The sequence below is a fragment of the Oncorhynchus mykiss genome, chromosome 23 (assembly GCF_013265735.2).
Source record: "Oncorhynchus mykiss isolate Arlee chromosome 23, USDA_OmykA_1.1, whole genome shotgun sequence".
Taxonomy (NCBI): Eukaryota; Metazoa; Chordata; class Actinopteri; order Salmoniformes; family Salmonidae; genus Oncorhynchus; species Oncorhynchus mykiss.
In genome coordinates, this window is record NC_048587.1 from 8,635,678 (window position 1) to 8,661,498 (window position 25,821).

The 25,821-nt window shown below is 45.5% G+C and overlaps 1 protein-coding gene across 4 annotated transcripts in view; it reads left to right on the top strand.

Moving 5' to 3' along the window:
- LOC110513446 (A disintegrin and metalloproteinase with thrombospondin motifs 3) overlaps positions 1–18,458 on the top strand; it is a 146,114-nt gene extending 127,656 nt beyond the window's left edge. For 2 of the 4 annotated variants that reach the window (XM_036959863.1, XM_036959864.1), the window contains exons 17-22: positions 1,510–1,675; positions 2,650–2,782; positions 3,589–3,796; positions 6,775–6,904; positions 10,597–10,707; positions 16,543–18,458. In XM_036959863.1, coding sequence (XP_036815758.1) covers positions 1,510–1,675; positions 2,650–2,782; positions 3,589–3,796; positions 6,775–6,904; positions 10,597–10,707; positions 16,543–17,213 — 1,419 coding nt within the window. In that variant the 3' untranslated portion in view covers positions 17,214–18,458. Of the gene's footprint in view, positions 1–1,509; positions 1,676–2,649; positions 2,783–3,588; positions 3,797–4,618; positions 4,945–6,774; positions 6,905–10,596; positions 10,708–16,542 lie in introns of those variants that run through there. The other 2 variants (XM_036959865.1, XM_036959866.1) reach the window with 2 other exon arrangements.
- Positions 18,459–25,821: the final 7,363 nt, after the last annotated feature.

A 25,821-nucleotide genomic window follows, 5' to 3' on the forward strand; every position in this document is an offset into this window, starting at 1 on the left:
TCTCTCAAATGGTCTGTGTGTATCTAACCGAACGTAGCAGGAGTAAAAGTGTATGTATCTCTGCCTAAACTGGTGGGAAAACCGCCGAAAGGGATTATGGTCATTGTAGTTAAATACCACTTTTATGTGCTGAACTAGGTTGAAAATTTGCTTAATGAAAAACTTCATCTCCCTTCAGCCCATCGTCCCACTTTCTCTTGTGAATGATTTGATTTCCCTCTAGAGGAAATGTGCGTTGGGTTCACAAATAACGGAAAAAAATGGATTTCAAGTAATTGAACTGACTTTGGTGAATTAGTTGTTTAATAATCGAAAAAAAAAACAGAAATGTTGGTTAATTGCTCAGCACAATTGTCCACTGTGTGTGTGTGTGTGTGTGTGTGTGTGTGTGTGTGTGTGTGTGTGTGTGTGTGTGTGTGTGTGTGTGATTTTGGTTTTACTATCTTTGTGGGGACCAGAAGTCCTTACAAGGATAGTAAAACGAGGACAATTCGGGGCAAGTAGGAACATTTCACCTGTCCCCACAAGGAAAAAGGCTATTTTAGGCTTAGGATCTTAGGCTTAGGTTTGGGGTTAGGATTTGGGGTTAATGTTAAGGTCAGACTTAGGTTAAGGGTTAGGTTTAGGGATTAGGACTTTGAATGGGAATCAATTGTTAATCTTTCTCTCACTCTCTTTCTCTCTCTCTGTCTTTCCTCTCTGTCTTTCTCTCACTCTCTTTCTCCCTGTGTCTCTCTCTCTGTCTTTCTCTCACTCTCTTTCTCTCTCTCTGTCTTTCCTCTCTGTCTTTCTCTCACTCTCTTTCTCCCTGTGTCTCTCTCTCTGTCTTTCTCTCACTCTCTTTCTCTCTCTCTCTCTCTGTCTTTCCTCTCTGTCTTTCTCTCACTCTCATTCTCCCTGTCTCTCTCTCTCTGTCATCGTGTCCTCTTTCTCCCTGTCTCTCTCTCTCTGTCATCGTGTCCTCTTTCTCCCTGTGTCTCTCTCTCTCTGTCATCGTGTCCTCTTTCTCCCTGTGTCTCTCTCTCTGTCATCGTGTCCTCTTTCTCCCTGTCTCTCTCTCTCTGTCATCGTGTCCTCTTTCTCCCTGTGTCTCTCTCTCTGTCATCGTGTCCTCTTTCTCCCTGTGTCTCTCTCTCTGTCATCGTGTCCTCTTTCTCCCTGTCTCTCTCTCTCTGTCATCGTGTCCTCTTTCTCCCTGTCTCTCTCTCTCTGTCATCGTGTCCTCTTTCTCCCTGTCTCTCTCTCTCTGTCATCGTGTCCTCTTTCTCCCTGTCTCTCTCTCTCTCTGTCATCGTGTCCTCTTTCTCCCTGTCTCTCTCTCTCTGTCATCGTGTCCTCTTTCTCCCTGTCTCTCTCTCTCTGTCATCGTGTCCTCTTTCTCCCTGTGTCTCTCTCTCTCTGTCATCGTGTCCTCTTTCTCCCTGTGTCTCTCTCTCTGTCATCGTGTCCTCTTTCTCCCTGTCTCTCTCTCTCTGTCATCGTGTCCTCCTTCTCCCTGTCCTCTTCTAGGTCATTCCACAGGAGGAGGACACTAAGATCAGTCTGACATATAAGTACATTATCCATGAGGACCTGCTGCCGGTCATCACCAATAACAACGTTCTCCTGGCCGAGCTGGATACCTACGAGTGGGCCCTGAAGAGCTGGTCGCAGTGCTCTAAACCCTGTGGGGGAGGTGTGTGTATGGGTGGGCCTGGTTGTGAAGCGGCTCTTTAGACCAGGTGGATTCTCTGTGTGTGTGGGGGAGGGGGGTGGGGGGGGGGGGGGGGCTGGTTGTGAAGCGGCTCTTTAGACCAGATTAATTCAATCTCACCTGCTACAGAAAGGTCCCTGATGGTTGTTTCCATTTGTGCCTGGCCTGACAAGTACCCCTGCTGTGGGTTGGTGCTATTGTCCCAACCTGGCAACCTGCTGTGGGTTGGTTCTATTGGCCCAACCTGGCAACCTGCTGTGGGTTGCTGCTATTGGCCCAACCTGGCAACCTGCTGTGGGTTCGTGCTATTGGCCCAACCTGGCAACCTACTGTGGGTTCGTGCTATTGGCCCAACCTGGCAACCTGCTGTGGGTTTGTGCTATTGGCCCAACTTGGCAACCTGCTGTGGGTTGATTCTATTGGCCCAACCTGGCAACCTGCTGTGGGTTCGTGCTATTGGCCCAACCTGGCAACCTTCTGTGGGTTCGTGCTATTGGCCCAACCTGGCAACCTACTGTGGGTTGGTGCTATTGGCCCAACCTGGCAACCTGCTGTGGGTTCGTGCTATTGGCCCAACCTGGCAACCTACTGTGGGTTGGTGCTATTGGCCCAACCTGGCAACCTGTGGGTTCGTGCGATTGGGCCAACCTGGCAACCTGCTATGGGTTGGTGCTATTGTCCCAACCTGGTTGATGCAGAGCAGAGCCTAAATGTCCTCAGGGCATGCTGCTCAGGGGTCTCTGACACATTCACATTAAAATGGTTCTTCCTACCCTGTTGCTCTGTCATTGTGTGTGTGTGTGTGTGTGTGTGTGCTCTCTCTCCAGTCTTAGTACATACGGCCACCTGCATTTTCTTTCTGTAAAATTATTTACAGTATAAATTAGAAAATGTTATGTTTTTGTCAGACGTTACAACAGATTGTACTAAACCCATTTAATTGGACCGTCTGGCAGGTATACAGTACACCAAATACGGATGCAGGAGGAAGAGCGACAGTCGACTGGTGCACCGGAACCTCTGTGAAACCAGCAAGAAGCCCAAACCCATCCGGAAGAGGTGCAACGTGAACGAGTGCAGCCAGCCAACGTGAGCTCCTCTCCCCTTCACTCTCCCCCTCTATCCTTTCTCTGTCCATGTCCGAGCCATGTTGATAGGAGAGCATCCATTTCATCATCATCATCATCATCATCATCATCGCTCTAAGGGACACTTCCTCTCGAAGAGGGACTGAAGCTAATGCTGGATGACTAACCTAGTCATTCCCAGTAATGGACAGATTGAATTATGAGATAATAACCTAGTCATTCCCAGTAGTGGACAGATTGAATAATGAGATAATAACCTAGTCATTCCCAGTAGTGGACAGATTGAATTATGAGATAATAACCTAGTCATTCTCAGTAGTGGACAGATTGAATTATGAGATAATAACCTAGTCATTCCCAGTAGTGGACAGATTGAATAATGAGATAATAACCTAGTCATTCCCAGTAGTGGACAGATTGAATTATGAGATAATAACCTAGTCATTCCCAGTAATGGACAGATTGAATTATGAGATAATGACCTAGTCATTCCCAGTAGTGGACAGATTGAATAATGAGATAATAACCTAGTCATTCCCAGTAATGGACAGATTGAATTATGAGATAATAACCTAGTCATTCCCAGTAGTGGACAGATTGAATAATGAGATAATAACCTAGTCATTCCCAGTAGTGGACAGATTAAAAAATGTGCTCTCTCTTGTTCTGTCTGCCCCCCCACCCCTTCTCTTATTCTATCTGCCCCCAATCCTTCCTCCCTCTCTCTCCCTCCCTCTCTCTCCCTCCCTCTCTCTCTCTCTCTCTCTCTCTCTCTCTCTCCCTCCCTCTCTCTCCCTCCTCTCCCAGGTGGTTGGTGGAGGAGTGGAACCCGTGCAGTAAGACGTGTGGGAAGATTGGCTACCAGTCCAGGGTTGTTCAGTGTATGCAGGCCCTCCACAACGGCACCAACCGGACGGTCCACACTAAGTACTGTACAGAGGACAAGCCTGAGACCAGGAAGGTCTGTAACCCCTCTGCCTGCCCTGCGCAGTGGAGGACAGGGGCCTGGTCACAGGTGGGTCCCAGCATAGAGCTTCACCACAGAGTATACTCTAGACAAGGGCCTGGACACAGGTGGGTCCCAGCATAGAGCTTCACCACAGAGTATACTCTAGACAAGGGCCTGGACACAGGTGGGTCCCAGCATAGAGCTTCACTACAGAGTATACTCTAGACAAGGTCCTGGTCACAGGTGGGTCCCAGCATGGAGCTCCACCACAAAGCCTACATTACAGACAGTGGCCTGGTCATGGAGCTCCACCACTGAGCATTCTCTAGACAAGGGACCAGTCACAGGTGGGTCCCAGCATGGAGCTCCGCCACAGAGCCTTCAGTACAGACAGGGGCCTGATCATGGAGCTCCACCACTGAGCCTTCAGTACAGACCTGGTCATGGAGCTCTGTCACACAGCTCACAGTACTACTTATCAGAGTTGGGGGGTCAACTCGATTTCAATTCAATCAATGATGGAATTATAATTTCTGTTCACTAAAATAGAATTGTAGTTTTCTTTGAGAAATTGACCTAATTGAATTGTAATGAAGCTGAACCCTGGTGTGGAACATTCTCCAGTCACCACACACTGAAGGACGTGAAGAGGACGGTTAGCGTATCCAGGCCCTCTAGCAGTCCAGTTTTATTGATTTTGTTGAATATAAACACCTTTTTAACTGTGTTGTTTACCAGGTTTTCTGGAAAGAGAAGTTGCTCTATATGGATTTGTTTTAAGGAATTGTGCTAGCTGACTGTTCTAGAGATTTCAGCGTTGTTTCTAAGAACGGTGAAGAGCCAGCTGAGTCTCGTCTGACCCGCTGTCTCTCTGTGGGGCCACCACAGTGTTCAGTAAGCTGTGGAGAGGGGATTCGACAGAGACAGGTTATGTGACCCGCTGTCTCTCTGTGGGGCCACCACAGTGTTCAGTAAGCTGTGGAGAGGGGATTCGACAGAGACAGGTTATCTGACCCGCTGTCTCTCTGTGGGGCCACCACAGTGTTCAGTAAGCTGTGGAGAGGGGATTCGACAGAGACAGGTTATCTGACCCGCTGTCTCTCTGTGTCTCTCTCTGTGTGGCCACCACAGTGTTCAGTAAGCTGTGGAGAGGGGATTCGACAGAGACAGGTTATCTGACCCGCTGTCTCTCTGTGTCTCTCTCTGTGTGGCCACCACAGTGTTCAGTAAGCTGTGGAGAGGGGATTCGACAGAGACAGGTTATGTGACCCGCTGTCTCTCTGTGTCTCTCTGTGTGGGGCCACAGAGAGACACAGAGACAGAGACAGGTTATGTGACCCGCTGTCTCTGTGGGGCCACCACAGTGTTCAGTAAGCTGTGGAGAGGGGATTCGACAGAGACAGGTTATCTGACCCGCTGTCTCTCTGTGTCTCTCTGTGTGGCCACCACAGTGTTCAATAAGCTGTGGAGAGGGGATTCGACAGAGACAGGTTATGTGACCCGCTGTCTCTCTGTGTCTCTCTGTGTGGGGCCACAGAGAGACACAAAGACAGAGACCGGTTATGTGACCCGCTGTCTCTGTGGGGCCACCACAGTGTTCAGTAAGCTGTGGAGAGGGGATTCGACAGAGACAGGTTATCTGACCCGCTGTCTCTCTGTGTCTCTCTGTGTGGCCACCACAGTGTTCAGTAAGCTGTGGAGAGGGGATTCAACAGAGACAGGTTATCTGACCCGCTGTCTCTCTGTGTCTCTCTGTGTGGCCACCACAGTGTTCAGTAAGCTGTGGAGAGGGGATTCGACAGAGACAGGTTATCTGACTCGCTGTCTCTCTGTGTCTCTCTGTGTGGCCACCACAGTGTTCAGTAAGCTGTGGAGAGGGGATTCGACAGAGACAGGTTATCTGACCCGCTGTCTCTCTGTGTCTCTCTGTGGGGCCACCACAGTGTTCAGTAAGCTGTGGAGAGGGGATTCGACAGAGACAGGTTATCTGACCCGCTGTCTCTCTGTGTCTCTCTGTGGGGCCACCACAGTGTTCAGTAAGCTGTGGAGAGGGGATTCGACAGAGACAGGTTATCTGACCCGCTGTCTCTCTGTGTCTCTCTGTGTGGCCACCAAAGTGTTCAGTAAGCTGTGGAGAGGGGATTCGACAGAGACAGGTTATTTGACCCGCTGTCTCTCTGTGTGGCCACCACAGTGTTCAGTAAGCTGTGGAGAGGGGATTCGACAGAGACAGGTTATCTGACCCGCTGTCTCTCTGTGTCTCTCTCTGTGTGGCCACTACAGTGTTCAGTAAGCTGTGGAGAGGGGATTTGACAGAGACAGGTTATCTGACCCGCTGTCTCTCTGTGTGGGGCCACCACAGTGTTCAGTAAGCTGTGGAGAGGGGATTTGACAGAGACAGGTTATCTGACCCGCTGTCTCTCTGTGTCTCTCTGTGGGGCCACCACAGTGTTCAGTAAGCTGTGGAGAGGGGATTCGACAGAGACAGGTTATCTGACCCGCTGTCTCTCTGTGTCTCTCTGTGGGGCCACCACAGTGTTCAGTAAGCTGTGGAGAGGGGATTCGACAGAGACAGGTTATCTGACCCGCTGTCTCTCTGTGTCTCTCTGTGTGGCCACTACAGTGTTCAGTAAGCTGTGGAGAGGGGATTCGACAGAGACAGGTTATCTGACCCGCTGTCTCTCTGTGTGGGGCCACCACAGTGTTCAGTAAGCTGTGGAGAGGGGATTCGACAGAGACAGGTCATCTGACCCGCTGTCTCTCTGTGGGGCCACCACAGTGTTCAGTAAGCTGTGGAGAGGGGATTCGACAGAGACAGGTTATCTGACCCGCTGTCTCTCTGTGTCTCTCTGTGTGGCCACCACAGTGTTCAGTAAGCTGTGGAGAGGGGATTCGACAGAGACAGGTTATCTGACCCGCTGTCTCTCTGTGTCTCTCTCTGTGTGGCCACCACAGTGTTCAGTAAGCTGTGGAGAGGGGATTCGACAGAGACAGGTTATCTGACCCGCTGTCTCTCTGTGTCTCTCTCTGTGTGGCCACCACAGTGTTCAGTAAGCTGTGGAGAGGGGATTCGACAGAGACAGGTTGTGTGTAGAGCCACAGACAACACCATCGGCCAGTGCGAGGGAGACAAGCCTGAAACTGTCCTCATCTGTAAACTAAGCCCGTGTCCAGGTAGAGTACATACACACACATGCATGCTCTTACACACACACACACACACACACACACACACACACACACACACACACACACACACACACACACACACACACACAAAGATAGAAGTCAATGATGTGTAATAACTGTTTCTCCTGCTATCCCTATAAGTGCTTCAGGAGACCTCTGTAGCACTTATTGTGTGTGTGTGTGCGTGCGTGCGTGCGCGTGCACGTGCGTGTGTGTGTGTGTTTTTTTTAACTTAAACTATACTTGACCAGAAGTCCCAACGAGAATAGTAAACTAACAAACATCACCGGGGACATTTTGTTTTTCCCCACGAGGTCAAATGCTATTTCTAGTGGGTTTAGGGTTAAGGTTAGAACTAGTGTTAGGATTAGAATTAGGTTTAGGGTTAAGGTTAGAACTAGTGTTAGGATTAGAATTAGGTTTAGGGTTAAGGTTAGAACTAGTGTTAGGATTAGAATTAGGTTTAGGGTTGAGGTTAGAATTAGTGTTAGGATTAGAATTAGGTTTAGGGTTAAGGTTAGAATTCGTGTTAGGGTAAGAATTAGGGTTAGGAGCTAGGATTAGTTTTAGGGTTAAGGTTAGGTTTTTGAATGGGACTGAATTGTATGTCCCCACCAGGTTAGTTGTGCAAGACTGTGTATGTGTGTGTTAGTGTGTGTGTGTGTGTGTGCACGTCTGTATCTGTGTCTATACATGCATCTGAACAGTTGGGAAAGGCCAATAGAAATGGACCCTTCTCCTCCATAACTCCTGGGGGAAATGGGGGGGAATTGAGCTTTGTACCCAGTTCTGTTTTCTGAGGAGTGACTTCCAGGGGGGTGAAACACATTTAGGGGACACCTCTTTATGAAGTATTAGAAAGGAGGATGAGAGTTGTCCAAACATGAATGGGTGACATTTAGGAGAGGAGAGGAACAGGGGTTCTTAAAGATATCTGATTACCTGGGGAGACAGGAGAGGAGAGGAACAGGGGTTCTTAAAGAGATCTGATTACCTGGGGAGACAGGAGAGGAGGGGGTTCTTAAAGAGATCTGATTACCTGGGGAGACAGGAGAGGAGAGGAGGGGGTTCTTTAAGAGCTCTGATTACCTGGGGAGACAGGAGAGGAGAGGAGGGGGTTCTTTAAGAGCTCTGATTACCTGGGGAGACAGGAGAGGAGAGGAGGGGGTTCTTTAAGAGATCTGATTACCTGGGGAGACAGGAGAGGAGAGGAGGGGGTTCTTTAAGAGCTCTGATTACCTGGGGAGACAGGAGAGGAGAGGAGGGGGTTCTTTAAGAGCTCTGATTACCTGGGGAGACAGGAGAGGAGAGGAGGGGGTTCTTTAAGAGCTCTGATTACCTGGGGAGACAGGAGAGGAGAGGCACATGGGTTCTTAAAGAGCTCTGATTACCTGGGGAGACAGGAGAGGAGAGGAGGGGGTTCTTTAAGAGCTCTGATTACCTGGGGAGACAGGAGAGGAGAGGAGGGGGTTCTTAAAAGAGATCTGATTACCTGGGGAGACAGGAGAGGAGAGGAGGGGGTTCTTTAAGAGCTCTGATTACCTGGGGAGACAGGAGAGGAGAGGAGGGGGTTCTTTAAGAGCTCTGATTACCTGGGGAGACAGGAGAGGAGAGGAGGGGGTTCTTTAAGAGCTCCGCTTACCTGGGGAGACAGGAGAGGATAGGAGGGGGTTCTTTAAGAGCTCTGATTACCTGGGGAGACAGGAGAGGAGGGGGTTCTTAAAGAGATCTGATTACCTGGGGAGACAGGAGAGGAGAGGGTTCTTTAAGAGCTCTGATTACCTGGGGAGACAGGAGAGGAGAGGAACAGGGGTTCTTAAAGAGATTTGATTACCTGGGGAGACAGGAGAGGAGAGGAGGGGGTTCTTTAAGAGCTCTGATTACCTGGGGAGACAGGAGAGGAGAGGAGCAGGGGTTCTTAAAGAGATCTGATTACCTGGGGAGACAGGAGAGGAGAGGAGGGGGTTCTTAAAGACCTCTGATTACCTGGGGAGACAGGAGAGGAGAGGAACAGGGGTTCTTAAAGAGCTCCGATTACCTGGGGAGACAGGAGAGGAGAGGAGGGGGTTCTTAAAGAGATCTGATTACCTGGGGAGACAGGAGAGGAGAGGAACAGGGGTTCTTAAAGAGCTCTGATTACCTGGGGAGACAGGAGAGGAGAGGAGGTGGTTCTTAAAGACCTCTGATTACCTGGGGAGACAGGAGAGGAGAGGAGGTGGTTCTTAAAGACCTCTGATTACCTGGGGAGACAGGAGAGGAGGGGAGGGGGTTCTTAAAGTGCTCTGATTACCTGTGGAGACAGGAGAGGAGAGGCACAGGGGTTCTTAAAGAGCTCTGATTACCTGGGGAGTTTGGAACAGTTGCAAACCCCTAGTTCGGGAACCGCTGCCATAGAAAATTCCTTTTGGTGCTTTATGTAACCTTTTTTTGAAGGTTCTATGAAGAACCATGCTCAAGGTTCTAAATGGAACATGGTGCTAATGTTCTATAAAGAACCATTAATATAAGGTTCTATATAGCATCAAAAAGGGTTCCACTATGGTTGCAACCCTTTTCTTATGGTCCTTTATAGAACCTTTATGGAGAATGGTTCTATAAAGAACCTTCTTTAATCTTAAAGGTTCTTTGTAGATCCTATTGAAAACCATACAGGGTTTTATTCTGGTCAGACATGTTATATTGTTAAAATTCCCTAGGTGTTATTATTGACAAGTTGAAACAAGTGAGCTTCCTCTGGAACAGCTGGGGTCCCTGAGGAGAGAATTGAGACCCACTGACTGATTTAGTCAGATGTTCTCAACTAACACAAGGCCATAACATGAGTCTTTCACAGGACACCATCACTGGCCATTGTCATATCTAATATGTAATGGCATAACACAACACATCAGATAAACTGACATGACACTAACTCACAATTGCACAAAAAGAGCTGTGCGTAAACCACGCCCCCAAAAATTCTAATGAGCTGCTTCCCCTACATTTTAATTATCACTAAAAGAGATAAGACCCATTTTATGAACTGTAAAGAACCCTAGTTCTGAACTGTAAAGAACCCTAGTTCTGAACTGTAAAGAACCCTAGTTCTGAACTGTAAAGAACCCTAGTTCTGAACTGTAAAGAACCCTAGTTCTGAACCGTAAAGAACCCTAGTTCTGAACTGTAAAGAACCCTAGTTCTGAACTGTAAAGAACCCTAGTTCTGAACTGTAAAGAACCCTAGTTCTGAACTGTAAAGAACCCTAGTTCTGAACCGTAAAGAACCCTAGTTCTGAACTGTAAAGAACCCTAGTTCTGAACTGTAAAGAACCCTAGTTCTGAACCGTAAAGAACCCTAGTTCTGAACTGTAAAGAACCCTAGTTCTGAACTGTAAAGAACCCTAGTTCTGAACTGTAAAGAACCATTGAAGAGCTCAAAGGGCTATTTGAGTCATTATGGTTCCACATAGAACCATCACCTTCCCAAAGAACCCTTATGTAGGGTTGCAGTTCAGGTAACCTTCCCCAAAATGTCCAGGATGTCCAGAACTCCCAGTTGGTACATTACCAGAAGAAGTAAGGGAAAAAGCAAGACATCTGGAATCGTCCAACCTGGATTTCTGGAAAACCTATGATTTTTGCAGCCCACCATGTAATTATCTGTAAAGCTTGCCGTCTCTCATCCTCTGGTAAAAACAGGACAGTCATCGCTGCCCCCGTTCACTAAAGAAGCGATGGAGAATTCAACAACAAAGACGGAGGGTGTACATCAGATTGTTCCTGAGAATCCTGTCCACAAACTCTCCTTCAGTAAGTGAGCATGGGATGCCTCTATTGGATTTTTATTGGATTCTAGTCTAGTCTATTCTTCTATTGGATTTTATTGGATTCTAGTCTATTCTATTCTTAGCAGGCTTACCGTTTTAAACATCTGATATTAAAGAGTGTGTCTGGGAATTCGGGGAATAGCCCTGACTGGGACCCATAACCTTTAGGCGTTACACCAAGACATCCAAATCTGTTCTTTTGTGACCAACTTTTTATTCAGATTTGTATTTTTTATTTCAGAGCGCGTTTACAAGTACAAAAACAATCATATAAATGTGTACAAAGATAACCCAGTCCCCATCCAGCCACCCTCAGTCTTTCCTTGACTAGCACCATTCCTTCTTGTTGTCGATGATTCTAGTGTTATGACTTCTAATAGTAACTGTATCCACTGGTTATATGGGAGAGAGTGAGGTGGTCGGCCATCTTTAGAGCCAATCATTTTTCAGCAGCAGTGTCACGGTCGTGTGTTGAATGAATGGACCAAGGCGCAGCGTGCATAGAGTTCCACATGTTTATTAGATGAAACTCACAGGGAAAAAAACAATAAAGCTCAAAACGAAAACGTGACGCCAGCAACTAGACACAGACAAGATCCCACAAAAACCCAGTGGGAAAAGGCTGCATAAATATGATCCCCAATCAGAGACAACGATAGACAGCTGCCTCTGATTGGGAACCATACCAGGTCAACATAGAAATGTAAAAACTAGACTAGTCACACCCTGACCTAACCATAATAGAGAATATAAAGGATCTCTAAGGTCAGGGAGTGACGAGCAGTGTTTGCCTTCCAGCAGTAGTCTTCTCTGATTGACTGAGAGATTCGAGGGGCTTTCATCGTTAAGTAACATAAGCATTGAATATTTAAATTCATGGCCTTCAGGGGGGAACAAAGGCATTTATCTGCAGGGCACACCCACATCAAATGAAAATGTGCCTACCTGATTTAGGGGACACAGTGAACAGTTGCGAGTTGGGGCCAATTTCAGTGTAAAACGTTTCTTTGGTGTTAAATACAGTAAATGAACAAACTTCAAATGTATAAATTGGTGGTTCGGATTACAGAATGCCAAGGTCATATTTTCCCCATATTCTGTTCGAGTTAAAGGGTTGTTCGGATTCAAGTAGATCTGTAGACCATACTTTTTTTAATGGCTAGCTCAGAATATGAGCTTTCCAAAAGTTGTTTATATGTCATAGTGCACTCCTTTCAGGAGCCCAGATAACTTATTTTATACATCCCATCATTGGAGGTTTCAGTAGCTGGGTTTACCAAAGGACTCCATAGGCCAGCACAGCTGACTTACGTTGTAAATATAGAAACATGTTTCCTTGGAATGTTCTTAAACCATTAATGATATTAGTAAGGACACGGATTCCACATTGGGACCATTGAGGGGATACTAAAGGCTGTCCTCCAGATCACAAGGCATTATTGTGAAATATTGGACTATGGGCACGTCGTTTTGGTTCCCAGTTACATTGTTCTTCAAATAGAAACAGTGTGAGCAATAATAGCATTAAAGCATAGTTTACAATGTGTAAGGGCTGTATTAGTGGAGACCACCTCTTCCAGGCCAATAGGAGACACCATATTACATTGTGTAAGGGCTGTACCAGTGAAGACCACCTCTTCCAGGCCAATAGGAGACACCATATTACATTGTGTAAGGGCTGTATCAGTGGAGACCAACTGCAACACTGCTGGGTTTTCCACGCTGAACAGTTTCTCGTGTGTATCAAGAATGGTCCACCACCCAAAGGTCATCCAGCTAACTTGACACAACATTGGAGTCAACATGGGTCAGCATCGTTGTGGAACACTTTTGACACCTTGTAGATTCCATACCCCGGCGAATTGGGGCTGCTCTGAGGGCAAAAGGGGTGCGACTCAATATAAGGAAGGTGTTCCTAATGTTTTCTACACTCCGTGTATATCTACTACCAAAATATTTAAAATGGGAAACGATTGAGATTCCTTAAGTAGAATTATTTTGTCGACTGGAGGGGGGGGGGTGTTGAAAAAAATTAATCTGTCCGCGCCTGAGATGCTACATCAGTCCGCTAATAGAGGACAAGTAAAGGCTAGGTACACTACTTTTGTGAAATATATATTTTTATTAAATTCTGATTTTGCAGGGAGTGCTGCAGCACCCTCACTCAGCACCCCTTACTTCCCACGGTTATGTCCGTGTGGATCCATTTGGGTAAGTAAGTCTCGAGACCGGATGACAACATTTTGGAAAAGAGTTTAATATCTGTGTTTATCAAAGATAGAAGGCCAGTTTTATTGCTTCTTTAATTAGCACTACAGTTTCCAGCTGTGCTAACATAATTGCGAAAGGGTTTTTATTTATTTATTTATTTATTTTACCTTTATTTAACCAGGTAGGCAAGTTGAGAACAAGTTCTCATTTACAATTGCGACCTGGCCAAGATAAAGCAAAGCAGTTCGACAGATACAACAACACAGAGTTACACATGGAGTAAAACAAACATACAGTCAATAATAAAGTATAAACAAGTCTATATACAATGTGAGCAAATGAGGTGAGAAGGGAGGTAAAGGCAAAAAAAGGCCTTGGTGGCAAGGTAAATACAATATAGCAAGTAAAACACTGGAATGGTAGTTTTGCAATGGAAGAATGTGCAAAGTAGAAATACAAATAATGGGGTGCAAAGGAGCAAAATAAATAAATAAATTAAATACAGTTGGGAAAGAGGTAGTTGATAGGGCTAAATTATAGGTGGGCTATGTACAGGTGCAGTAATCTGTGAGCTGCTCTGACAGTTGGTGCTTAAAGCTAGTGAGGGAGATAAGTGTTTCCAGTTTCAGAGATTTTTGTAGTTCGTTCCAGTCATTGGCAGCAGAGAACTGGAAAGAGAGACGGCCAAAGAAAGAATTGGTTTTGTGGGTGACCAGAGAGATATACCTGCTGGAGCGTGTGCTACAGGTGGGAGATGCTATGGTGACCAGCGAGCTGAGATAAGGGGGGACTTTACCTAGCAGGGTCTTGTAGATGACATGGAGCCAGTGGGTTTGGCGACGAGTATGAAGCGAGGGCCAGCCAACGAGAGCGTACAGGTCGCAATGGTGGGTAGTATATGGGGCTTTGGTGACAAAACGGATTGCACTGTGATAGACTGCATCCAATTTGTTGAGTAGGGTATTGGAGGCTATTTTGTAAATTACATCGCCAAAGTCGAGGATTGGTAGGATGGTCAGTTTTACAAGGGTATGTTTGGCAGCATGAGTGAAGGATGCTTTGTTGCGAAATAGGAAGCCAATTCTAGATTTAACTTTGGATTGGAGATGTTTGATATGGGTCTGGAAGGAGAGTTTACAGTCTAACCAGACACCTAAGTCAGAGCCGTCCAGAGTAGTGATGTTGGACAGGCGGGTAGGTGCAGGTAGTGATCGGTTGAAGAGCATGCATTTAGTTTTACTTGTATTTAAGAGCAATTGGAGGCCACGGAAGGAGAGTTGTATGGCATTGAAGCTTGCCTGGAGGGTTGTTAACACAGTGTCCAAAGAAGGGCCGGAAGTATACAGAATGGTGTCGTCTGCGTAGAGGTGGATCAGAGACTCACCAGCAGCAAGAGCGACCTCATTGATGTATACAGAGAAGAGAGTCGGTCCAAGAATTGAACCCTGTGGCACCCCCATAGAGACTGCCAGAGGTCCGGACAACAGACCCTCAGATTTGACACACTGAACTCTATCAGAGAAGTAGTTGGTGAACCAGGCGAGGCAATCATTTGAGAAACCAAGGCTGTTGAGTCTGCCGATGAGGATGTGGTGATTGACAGAGTCGAAAGCCTTGGCCAGATCAATGAATACGGCTGCACAGTAATGTTTCTTATCGATGGCGGTTAAGATATCGTTTAGGACCTTGAGCGTGGCTGAGGTGCACCCATGACCAGCTCTGAAACCAGATTGCATAGCAGAGAAGGTATGGTGAGATTCAAAATGGTCGGTAATCTGTTTGTTGACTTGGCTTTCGAAGACCTTAGAAAGGCATGGTAGGATAGATATAGGTCTGTAGCAGTTTGGGTCTAGAGTGTCCCCCCCTTTGAAGAGGGGGATGACCGCAGCTGCTTTCCAATCTTTGGGAATCTCAGACGACACGAAAGAGAGGTTGAACAGGCTAGTAATAGGGGTGGCAACAATTTCGGCAGATAATTTTAGAAAGAAAGGGTCCAGATTGTCTAGCCCGGCTGATTTGTAGGGGTCCAGATTTTGCAGCTCTTTCAGAACATCAGCTGAATGGATTTGGGAGAAGGAGAAATGGGGAAGGCTTGGGCGAGTTGCTGTTGGGGGTGCAGTGCTGTTGACAGGGGTAGGAGTAGCCAGGTGGAAAGCATGGCCAGCAGTAGAAAAATGCTTATTGAAATTTTCAATTATGGTGGATTTATCAGTGGTGACAGTGTTTCCTATCTTCAGTGCAGTGGGCAGCTGGGAGGAGGTGTTCTTATTCTCCATGGACTTTACAGTGTCCCAGAACTTTTTTGAGTTAGTGTTGCAAGAAGCAAATTTCTGCTTGAAAAAGCTAGCCTTGGCTTTTCTAACTGCCTGTGTATAATGGTTTCTAGCTTTTGGTCAATGATCAATTTGCGTTTTAAAATAATAAACTTGGATTAGCTAACACAACATGCCATTTTAGCACAGACGTGATTGTTGCTGATAATGGGCCTCTGTACGCCTATGTAGGTATTCCATTAAAAATCTGCTGTTTCCCAGCTACATGACCTTTAAAAGGTAATTTACAACGTAAACAATGTCTACACTGTATTTCTGATCAATTTGATGTTATTTTAATGGACAAAAAATCTGAATTTCTTTCAAAAACAAGGACATTTCTCATTTCTAGTGACCCCAAACTTTTGAACGGTAGTGTATATGCATTATTAATGATGTAATTGTTATCTTTAGTGTTAATAGGCCATAGATGTGAAACAAATAAACAAGTGAAACCCAGCCATTGGTCGTTCTCCATCCAGGTCATTGTGTAGCTCCTCTGTTACATTGGCCACTGTCTCCAAACTTTCCACTTCAGTAGAGTATGTATCCATTTTTAGAAACGAGCAGTGCAAGAGATTCATTTATCGGTTTTAATTGCAAGTCGAAGGCAGACGTAATTTCCTCACTAACAATCTCTTGGATAGTATTGGCCAACTCTTTCTGTTGTCAGGTGTTTGAATAAACATCTTTATGTTGCATTCAAGCCTCAGTTTTGGGTGTATTCATTTTTTCGACAGTGTGCGGGTCCGCCATCTCTTCCATCTCTTTCTGTAGACCATACTTTTTTAATGGCTAGCTCAGAATATGAGCTTTCCAAAAGTTGTTTATATGCCCTTCCAGCATTGTTATTTTGACTCCTACACACCTGAAACAGACACTGTTCAGTAGTAAGGACCTTAAAACACAGCAGACGGCATCTTATCATTCATGGGTGTTGAGAAGAAGTTCTGAATGGACAGAATAGGCCAGCTACTGGAGAGAAATAGACCTGCTATCGTTCTTTTTTAATACAGTGACCAGCCCACACCTTAATGTGATGTTATGTGTAATACACATTTATTTGAAAATAAGTCAGTTCATTCCTAGTTATTTTGCAAAAGAATAGCCAGGAGAAAGCCACAAGTTTTCGATGCATGCCAGCGGAGCGGGATACGGTTGAAGAGGTTGCCAGGTGTTGGGTTGCCAGGTGTTGGGTTGCCAGGTTTTGGGTTGCCAGGTGTTGGGTTAAGGTCACTACTGTATGAGGAAAGAGCTGTAATGTGTCTGACTCTGACTCTGCTCTCGCCCCACAGATGAGCCATGTCTTGGAGACAAGTCTATATTCTGCCAGATGGAGGTCCTAGCCCGTTACTGTTCCATTCCTGGCTACAACAAGCTGTGCTGTGAGTCCTGCAACAGGAAGGAAGGCTTCACCACCCTCTTCTCTCCATCCCCAGACCTCCACAAGACTGGAGGATCCTCCGACTCAGACTCTGAGACTGGCCAGGAGACCTCTACCCAGCCCAACCCCACCCAACCATCAGACTCCCCGCTCCCCACCACCACCCAGAGCCCATCCCGAACCACTAAGACCCCTAGACGGCCTCGCTCCACTGCTCAGGGCCTGACCACCTCACCGTCGGCGAGTGCCGTCGTTCCCCAGGGTCCTTCCTTTGGGGTCAGGGATGGAGACTTGGTCCCTGGGCTCCCTTCTCTACCTCCAGGTCCCAGCCCGCCTCTCCGGCCCCGGCTCCGATCCATCGCTTCTCCAGACTCCATTGGAGACGCTGCTTTATCGCCATCTAAAGAGCACAGCAGTCCAAACAACCGCTCTTTAGGCCAATCCGCCGGCCCCGGCCCTGAACCCGGGCCTGCTGGAACTGTGGCTGGCGTTGCTGCTGCCAGATCAAGAAGGGAGGATGTAGGATCAGACTCGGCTCACAGAACCAGAACAACCAGGACCCTGTCCCATTTGCTGACATGATCACTGACTTATCCTGGGACTTGCTGCTCAGTAATATGGTCCACCGTGACTTCTGTCAGCTCAACGTTATTGCAACGTTGTTACAGCATTAGAGTGTTACAGCGTTACAATGTGACAATGTTACAATATGACAATGTTACAATGTGACAACTTTATTACAACATTATTACAACCATCTGATGGATTATCCTGGACTGGACTCTCACCCGATTGCTGCAAGAATAAATTAACATAAAATGTAAAAAAAATAAAAATCCATGCCAGTGGACTTAGACCACTAATGGTTACCTCATCGAACCAGCAGAGTGATCTCTATGCATTTGCACTGCATCACTCAGCCCTCTCTGCTTCAGTTAATACATGGAATAATAAACAAGAAAATAAAAGGGTGCTGGAACTAAAGTGACTACAAGACATGTTAAACAATGTGACGACGGCCATTGCTACCATTTACTTCCTGATCTGTGTACAGTTGTGCTGTAACGTATTTTGAAAAGTGCATCAGAACTACTTATTGAACTTTAATATTGCGAAGATATTGTGTGGCACGGCCACACCAACAAAAAAAAAACTTCACTTTGGGGGGGCTGTCACAAGTTGAAGTGATGATGTCACACGTATTGGTGATGTCACCAGTTTGGAGATGATGTCACAATGTATTGGTGATGATGTCGCAGTGTCTTGGTGATGATGGCACTTCCTCCAGGGAGCTTTGTAACCTCTCCCCATTGGTGCTCTTATTGTTGACGTGCTTCCCAAACAACCATTTACAAGAGATTGGGCCTCAGAGGTCATCTAAAGGTCAACAGGTCAAGTCTGTTTGTAAAGCCAACCCCACTGTAGCATGCACATTACCTTTGTGGAAAAACTCACACATATGCTTTAAAAGATAAAAAGAAAACCATTCTTGATATTTTTTTGTAAGTGATATATTTTTCAAGTAATATTGTATATAGTGTACATTTCAGCAGCATATTATTATCTAAGAAACTAACAGCCAGCCAACAGAATGTAAAGTATAATGATGTCAGTCGAGAAGTAGAGGGAATGCTGTAAGTCTGCAGAGTGGTTGGTCTGATGTCACGCTGTTTCAAGTTGTGCATTACCTCATTTCTGTCTTGCAGTTCATAACATCATTATGTGTATTGTATAGTTCTTGTATATACATGAATGAAAAGCTTTAAATGTTAATATTTATTAAATTTTTAAATGGTAGGGAGAAAAAAAAAACGTTTGAAAGAAAAATGTAAAAGTTGTTGTCTTTTTTTGCATCATCTTGGTCCGAGTCGAGAGCTAATTGGAAAAACTCAGTCAGATTAGGACAATAATCCTTTTTCCTATGCTCAAACCTTTTTTTATGCTAACAGCAGGATTTAGTTCATCCCAGACCACATCTTAAAAGGACAATCTGCAGTTGATACATTGATCTTTAGACTTCTAGATATTGATGATGTATACCCATTGATTCTTGAATAATATAACTTTTGAGATGCCTCATTAGAATAGTTCAACTGTCGTACCCAATCAGAACTCTAAAATACGCTGACTGTACAAACATTAAGACTTAGTTGTGTCAACTGTAAATTTTGGTGTTCCTCAAGGTTCCGTTTTAGGACCACTATTGTTTTCACTATATACTTTACCTCTTGGGGATGTCATTCGAAAACATAATGTTAACTTTCACTGCTATGCGGATGACACACAGCTGTACATTTCAATGAAACATGGTGAAACCCCAAAATTGCCCTCGCTGGAAGCCTGTGTTTCAGACATAAGGAAGTGGATGGCTGCAAACTTTCTTCTTTTAAACTCGGACAAAACAGAGATGCTTGTTCTAGTTCCCAATAAACAAAGAGATCTTCTGTTGAATCTTACAATTAATATTGATGGTTGTACAGTCGTCTCAAATAAAACTGTGAAGGACCTCGGCGTTACTCTGGACCCTGATCGCTCTTTTGACGAACATATCAAGATTGTTTCAAGAACAGCTTTTTTCCATCTACGTAACATTGCAAAGATCAGAAATGTTCCATCCAAAATTGATGCAGAAAAATTCATCCATGCTTTTGTTACTTCTATGTTAGACTACTGCAATGCTCTACTTTCCGGCTCCCCGGATAAAGCACTAAATAAACTTCAGTTAGTGCTAAATACGGCTGCTGGAATCCTGACTAGAACCAAAAATGTTGATCATATGTCTCCAGTGCTAGCCTCACTACACTGGCTTCCTGTTAAGGCAAGGGCTGATTTCAAGGTTTTACTGCTAACCTACAAAGCATTACATGGGCTTGCTCCTACCTATCTCTCTGATTTGGTCCTGCCGTACATACCTACACGTACGCTACGGTCACAAGACGCAGGCCTCCTAATTGTCCCTAGAATTTCTAAGCAAACAGCAGGAGGCAGGGCGTTCTCCTATAGAGCTCCATTTTTATGGAATGGTCTGCCTACCCATGTGAGAGACGCAGACACGGTCTCAACCTTCTCAAGTCTTTATCGAAGACTCATCTCTTCAGTGGGTTCTATTATTGAGTGTAGTCTGGCTCAGGAGTGTGAAGGTGAACGGAAAGGCTCTGGAACAACGAACCGCCCTTGCTGTCTCTGCCTAGCCGGTTCCCCTCTTTCCACTGGGATTCTCTGCCTCTAAACCTATTACAGGGGCCGAGTCACTGGCTTACTGGTGCTCTTCCATGCCATCCCTAGGAGGGGTGCGTCACTTGAGTGGGTTGAGTCACTGGTCTTCCTGTCTGGGATGGCGCCCCACCCCCCTTGGGTTGTGCCATGGCGGAGATCTTTGTGGGCTATACTCAGCCTTGTCTCAGGATGGTAAGTTGGTGGTTGAAGATATCCCTCTAGTGGTGTGGGGATTGTGCTTTGGCAAAGTGGGTGGGGTTATATCCTGCCTGTTTGGCCCTGTCCGGGGGTATCATCGGATGGGGCCACAGTGTCTCCTGACCCCTCCTGTCTCAGCCTCCAGTATTTATGCTGCAGTAGTTTATGTGACCGTAGCATACGTTATGCCATCAATTAAAATAAATACATCAATATTAGCTGTGAAATCATTTTCAGACAGGGAGGGACCAGGAAATGAGGTCACAATGCGGACAGTGGGCGGTGTAGACACTTTTCATAAATGTGTAGACACTTTTCATAAAATATCACAATTCGAATGTGGACAATATCAGGACACATGACACGTTAGTACTAGGTATTATAACGGTGGATTCTGAATGATGGTGGTGACGAGTTGTCGTGCAGAGTACCGCGTTATTGGAAACTCACGCTGTTCTGCGGGCAGTATTGCCAGTTTTGACAAGATGGAGTACAGCAAACTTTTCGTAGCAGGTTTAGGATAACTTAAATAGCAAGTTAAGAGAATTAACATAGCAAGTTAGAAGAATTAGGTTAAGGTTAGGAAAAGGGTTAGGGTTAAAAGGTCACCTAAAATCAGTGTTGTGTTCGAGACCACCTAAAGTGAGATCGATTGAAGACCAAGACCGGAGCAAATCGAGCCACTCTAAAAATGTTTACTAACCCAAACACAGTGGGGAACAATGGGCCTTCTACGCATTCAGAGAAGGGCTAAGGATGAATAAAATAATGATTATAATAATGATAATTATATTATTATTTTCAATTCTGTTCTGAATAAATCTGGGACGGCAGGTAGCCTAGTGTTTAGAACGTTGGACTAGTAAACAAAAGGTTGCAAGATTGAATCCCTGAGCTGACAAGGTAAAAAATCTGCCCCTGAACAAGGCAGCCCACTGTTCCTATGCTGTCATTGAAAATAAGAATTTGTTCTTAACTGACTTGCCTAGTTAAACCAAAGGTAAAAAATATCTTCAGTTTTTGTTGGAAAGGAAAGGGATTTATCTCTGGGGAGAAATATCTCTGGGATTGGGTAGCCCATCAGAAGCAAGATTAAGGCGTCTGCCATTCAACTGTATTAGGGAAACATTTTGGAGTGACAGTGGAATCAACCAATCACATTTTGACTTCATGACTGGGACCGTTTTTACAAAAACATATGGAAACAACATGTCACTGCGCAATAGCGAGCAGTAGTTTTCCCATGGCCTAGCTAGCTAGCTAACTTTTGTTGTCAGCTGTAGCAGCTGTTATCCAAGAGGATGTTGCTGCTAATTTGTTAGCTTCTCCATTTTCAAGAATAACTTTTAACAAGTTAAGTTTCATATGATGTTCATCATCAGGTGAGTGGAACTGTGTTTGTTATTGCAGCGTGCTTCCTATTGTTAGTCATCTCTTTGAAAATAACTTGTGTGTGTGTGAAACGTTGTTGCATTTTAAGTGGAACTGACAGCATTTTAGCATCATGAAATCTCTGTTCATGTACACCCCCAGGAAGAATGACACTTAAAACAAATAATCTGACAATCGACCACTTAGATATGGTCATATCAACGTTTTCATAAATTCTTAGAATGTTTGGGAATTCCATATGCTTAATGCATTTGTGGAAATTCTATAGCAGTATAGAGTGAGAAAGCAGCCGTGTGTTTGGACAATCAATAGACACTGCAGTAAATAAAACTGAATAAAAACATCTGTCTTGTCCAGAATCATTCACTTTGAACTGGACTGTGTGTTTACAGGCAGTAGGGCCTGTCATCATTCACTTTGAACTGGACTGTGTGTTTACAGGCAGTAGGGCCTGTCATCATTCACTTTGAACTGGACTGTGTGTTTACAGGCAGTAGGACCTGTCATCATTCACTTTGAACTGGACTGTGTGTTTACAGGCAGTAGGGCCTGTCATCATTCACTTTGAACTGGACTGTGTGTTTACAGGCAGTAGGGCCTGTCATCATTCACTTTGAACTGGACTGTGTGTTTACAGGCAGTAGGGTCTGTCATCATTCACTTTGAACTGGACTGTGTGTTTACAGGGCCTGTCATCATTCACTTTGAACTGGACTGTGTGTTTACAGGCAGTAGGGCCTGTCATCATTCACTTTGAACTGGACTGTGTGTTTACAGGCAGTAGGGTCTGTCATCATTCACTTTGAACAGGACTGTGTGTTTACAGGAAGTTGCAACAGCGAGACATTAGATCATTAGAACGCATTCGCCAAAAGACACAAAATACACCTGAATGGATTTCTGTAAATATATAAATACCACAGAAGTCCTCTTACATTTGGGAACTTTACAGTCCTATTGATCAAACAACCATGAAAAGGTAGACTCTCTCTCTCCCTCAGTTATGCATTTCAACAGGATCAACAACTAATGCTAGCCAGAGTGAGATGAACTAAAATCTAACGAGGGAACATTAGATAAACCCTCTCAAACTTTTTCAGCTAGTTGGCCATCAAAATTGCACTGATAAACGATGGGGAATTGTAGCCTCCATGTCCTTCTGCAGCTTGCCTGCCAATGCATTCTTGTCCCAACCAAGCACCCAAGCTAACTGGCTAAAGTTGCAACTCTAGCTGTGTATATCCATCGAAAAACGATATGAGGGGAAAAAGTAGTCACTCACCCACTCCTCCAATGGCATGACATCCTCCTAGCAAATATCTAGCTAGCTATCTAACTAGCTAGCTAACTCTAGGCTCTGTATTTTTAGCTTGCTACATAGATACGCTAGCCTATTAGCAATGTTTTGATTGATTTGTAATCATTGCCCTTGCTAGTTTGATTGTATTGACATTCCCAGCTTTAGTTACATTCGTAATTGAAACTGAAACAGTGCATCCGGAATGGAGGCAGCAGGCGATGTACCAGGCCAGCTTGGATTTACAACCTGACAGGCCAGCTGGGATTAACAACCTGACAGGCCAGCTGGGATTAACAACCTGACAGGCCAGCTGGGATTAACAACCTGACAGGCCAGCTGGGATTAACAACCTGACAGGCCAGCTGGGATTAACAACATGACAGGCCAGCTGGGATTTACAACCTGACAGGCCAGCTGGGATTAACAACCTGACAGGCCAGCTGGGATTTACAACCTGACAGGCCAGCTGGGATTAACAACCTGACAGGCCAGCTGGGATTTACAACCTGACGGGCCAGCTGGGATTAACAACCTGACAGGCCAGCTGGGATTTACAACCTGACAGGCCAGCTGGGATTAACAACCTGACAGGCCAGCTTGGATTTACAACCTGACAGGCCAGCTGTGATTTACAACCTGACAGGCCAGCTGGGATTAACAACCTGACAGACCAGCTGGGATTAACAACCTGACAGGCCAGCTGGGATTAACAACCTGACAGGCCAGCTGGGATTAACAACATGACAGGTCAGCTGGGATTTACAACCTGACAGGCCAGCTGGGATTTACAACCTGACAGGCCATCTGGGATTTACAACCTGACAGGCCAGCTGGGATTTACAACCTGACAGGCCAACTGGGATTTACAACCTGACGGGCCAGCTTGGATTAACAACCTGACAGGCCAGCTGGGATTTACAACCTGACAGGCCAGCTGGGATTAACAACTTGACGGGCCAGCTGGGATTTACAACCTGACAGGCCAGCTGGGATTTACAACCTGACGGGCCAGCTGGGATTTACAACCTGACAGGCCAGCTGGGATTTACAACCTGACTGGCCAGCTGGGATTTACAACCTGACAGGCCAGCTGGGATTTACAACCTGACAGGCCAGCTGGGATTTTACAACTTGACGGGCCAGCTGGGATTTACAACCTGACGGGCCAGCTGGGATTTACAACCTGACGGGCCAGCTGGGATTTACAACCTGACGGGCCAGGTGGGATTTACAACCTGACGGGCCAGCTGCTGGGATTTACAACCTGACAGGCCAGCTGGGATTAACAACCTGACAGGCCAGCTGGGATTTACAACCTGACAGGCCAGCTGGGATTAACAACCTGACAGACCAGCTGGGATTAACAACCTGACAGCAATATTTTTCTATCGGTGAATTATATTAGACATGCATTAATCTGCACCCATCTATTCTACCAACAATGCCTTCGTGCACGTCATGTAACGCCGAGTCAAATTTTTTAAAACCTCTCATAAAGTTTGTTTTGTGGCATAAACTGAGAATTTGATATTTTTGACTGAAATTATTATTGTCTGTTTGTTTCATATCTGCAAAGTAGTTAAAACGCTGTCAGTTCCACTTTAAACTAGGTCACAGGATACTTTTGAGTGCTAAAAGTGACACGTTTTATTTTGCAATGGGAAATAGTAGTAGTAAATTTAATAGTCAATTTAATGGTTGTGTTTTTGTATTCTTCTGATTGGGACCTACTGGATTATTATGCTAGAGTTTATGGGCTGCTTATCCTAACATCGTGCTGTGTGTGACTGCTGTCTTTCCATCAGCCCTGTCCAGTGATGTAGTAGTGGTGCTTTAACATCATGCTGTGTGTGACTGCTGTCTTTCCATCAGCCCTATCCAGTGATGTAGTAGTGGTCCTTTAACATCATGCTGTGTGTGACTGCTGTCTTTCCATCAGCCCTATCCAGTGATGTAGTAGTGGTCCTTTAACATCATGCTGTGTGTGACTGCTGTCTTTCCATCAGCCCTATCCAGTGATGTAGTGGTGCTTTAACATCGTGCTGTGTGTGACTGCTGTCTTTCCATCAGCCCTATGCAGTGATGCAGTGGTGCTTTAACATCGTGCTGTGTGTGACTGCTGTCTTTCCATCAGCCCTATCCAGTGATGTAGTGGTGCTTTAACATCGTGCTGTGTGTGACTGCTGTCTTTCCATCAGCCCTATGTAGTGATGTAGTGGTGCTTTAACATCGTGCTGTGTGTGACTGCTGTCTTTCCATCAGCCCTATCCAGTGATGCAGTGATGTCGTGGTGCCTGGAGATGTGGGTGTGCTCTAATTTTGCCAAAAAGTTCCCAAACGGCCCGTCCAGCGAAGGAGGTTTTGTTTTGTCTTATGTTTCCAGATTTTCACTCTCAAAATCACACCTTTTTTAGAATAGAAACAATAGTCCACAACAATGCTTAAACCGCATCAATCTGATTGGGTGGGCCTGTCAAGGCCTTGCTCCCCAGTGGGTGGGCCTCTGTCCACCAAGGCTCATCCACGTCTACGCCCCTGATGCAAACAGCGCATGATGACATCACAAATAGCCTACTAACCAACAACAATTCTGACTAAACGTTTGAACATATCTAGCCACAAACAGACCTGCCCCGAGAACAGCCTTTGTTTCCAATAAGGCTACTTATCCTGCAACACTAGAACGATCATTAGAACAGTCTTTGTTTCCAATAAGGCTGCTTGTCCTGCATCACTAGAACGATCATTAGAACAGTCTTTGTTTCCAATAAGGTTGCTTGTCCTGTATCACTAGAACGATCATTAGAACAGTCTTTGTGTCCAATAAGGCTGCTTGTCCTGCAACACTAGAACGATCATTAGAACAGTCTTTGTTTCCAATAAGGTTGCTTGTCCTGTATCACTAGAACGATCATTAGAACAGTCTTTGTTTCCAATAAGGCTGCTTGTCCTGCAACACTAGAATGATCATTAGAACAGTCTTTGTTCCCAATAAGGCTGCTTGTCCTGCATCACTAGAACGATCATTAGAACAGTCTTTGTGTCCAATAAGGCTGCTTGTCCTGCATCACTAGAACGATCATT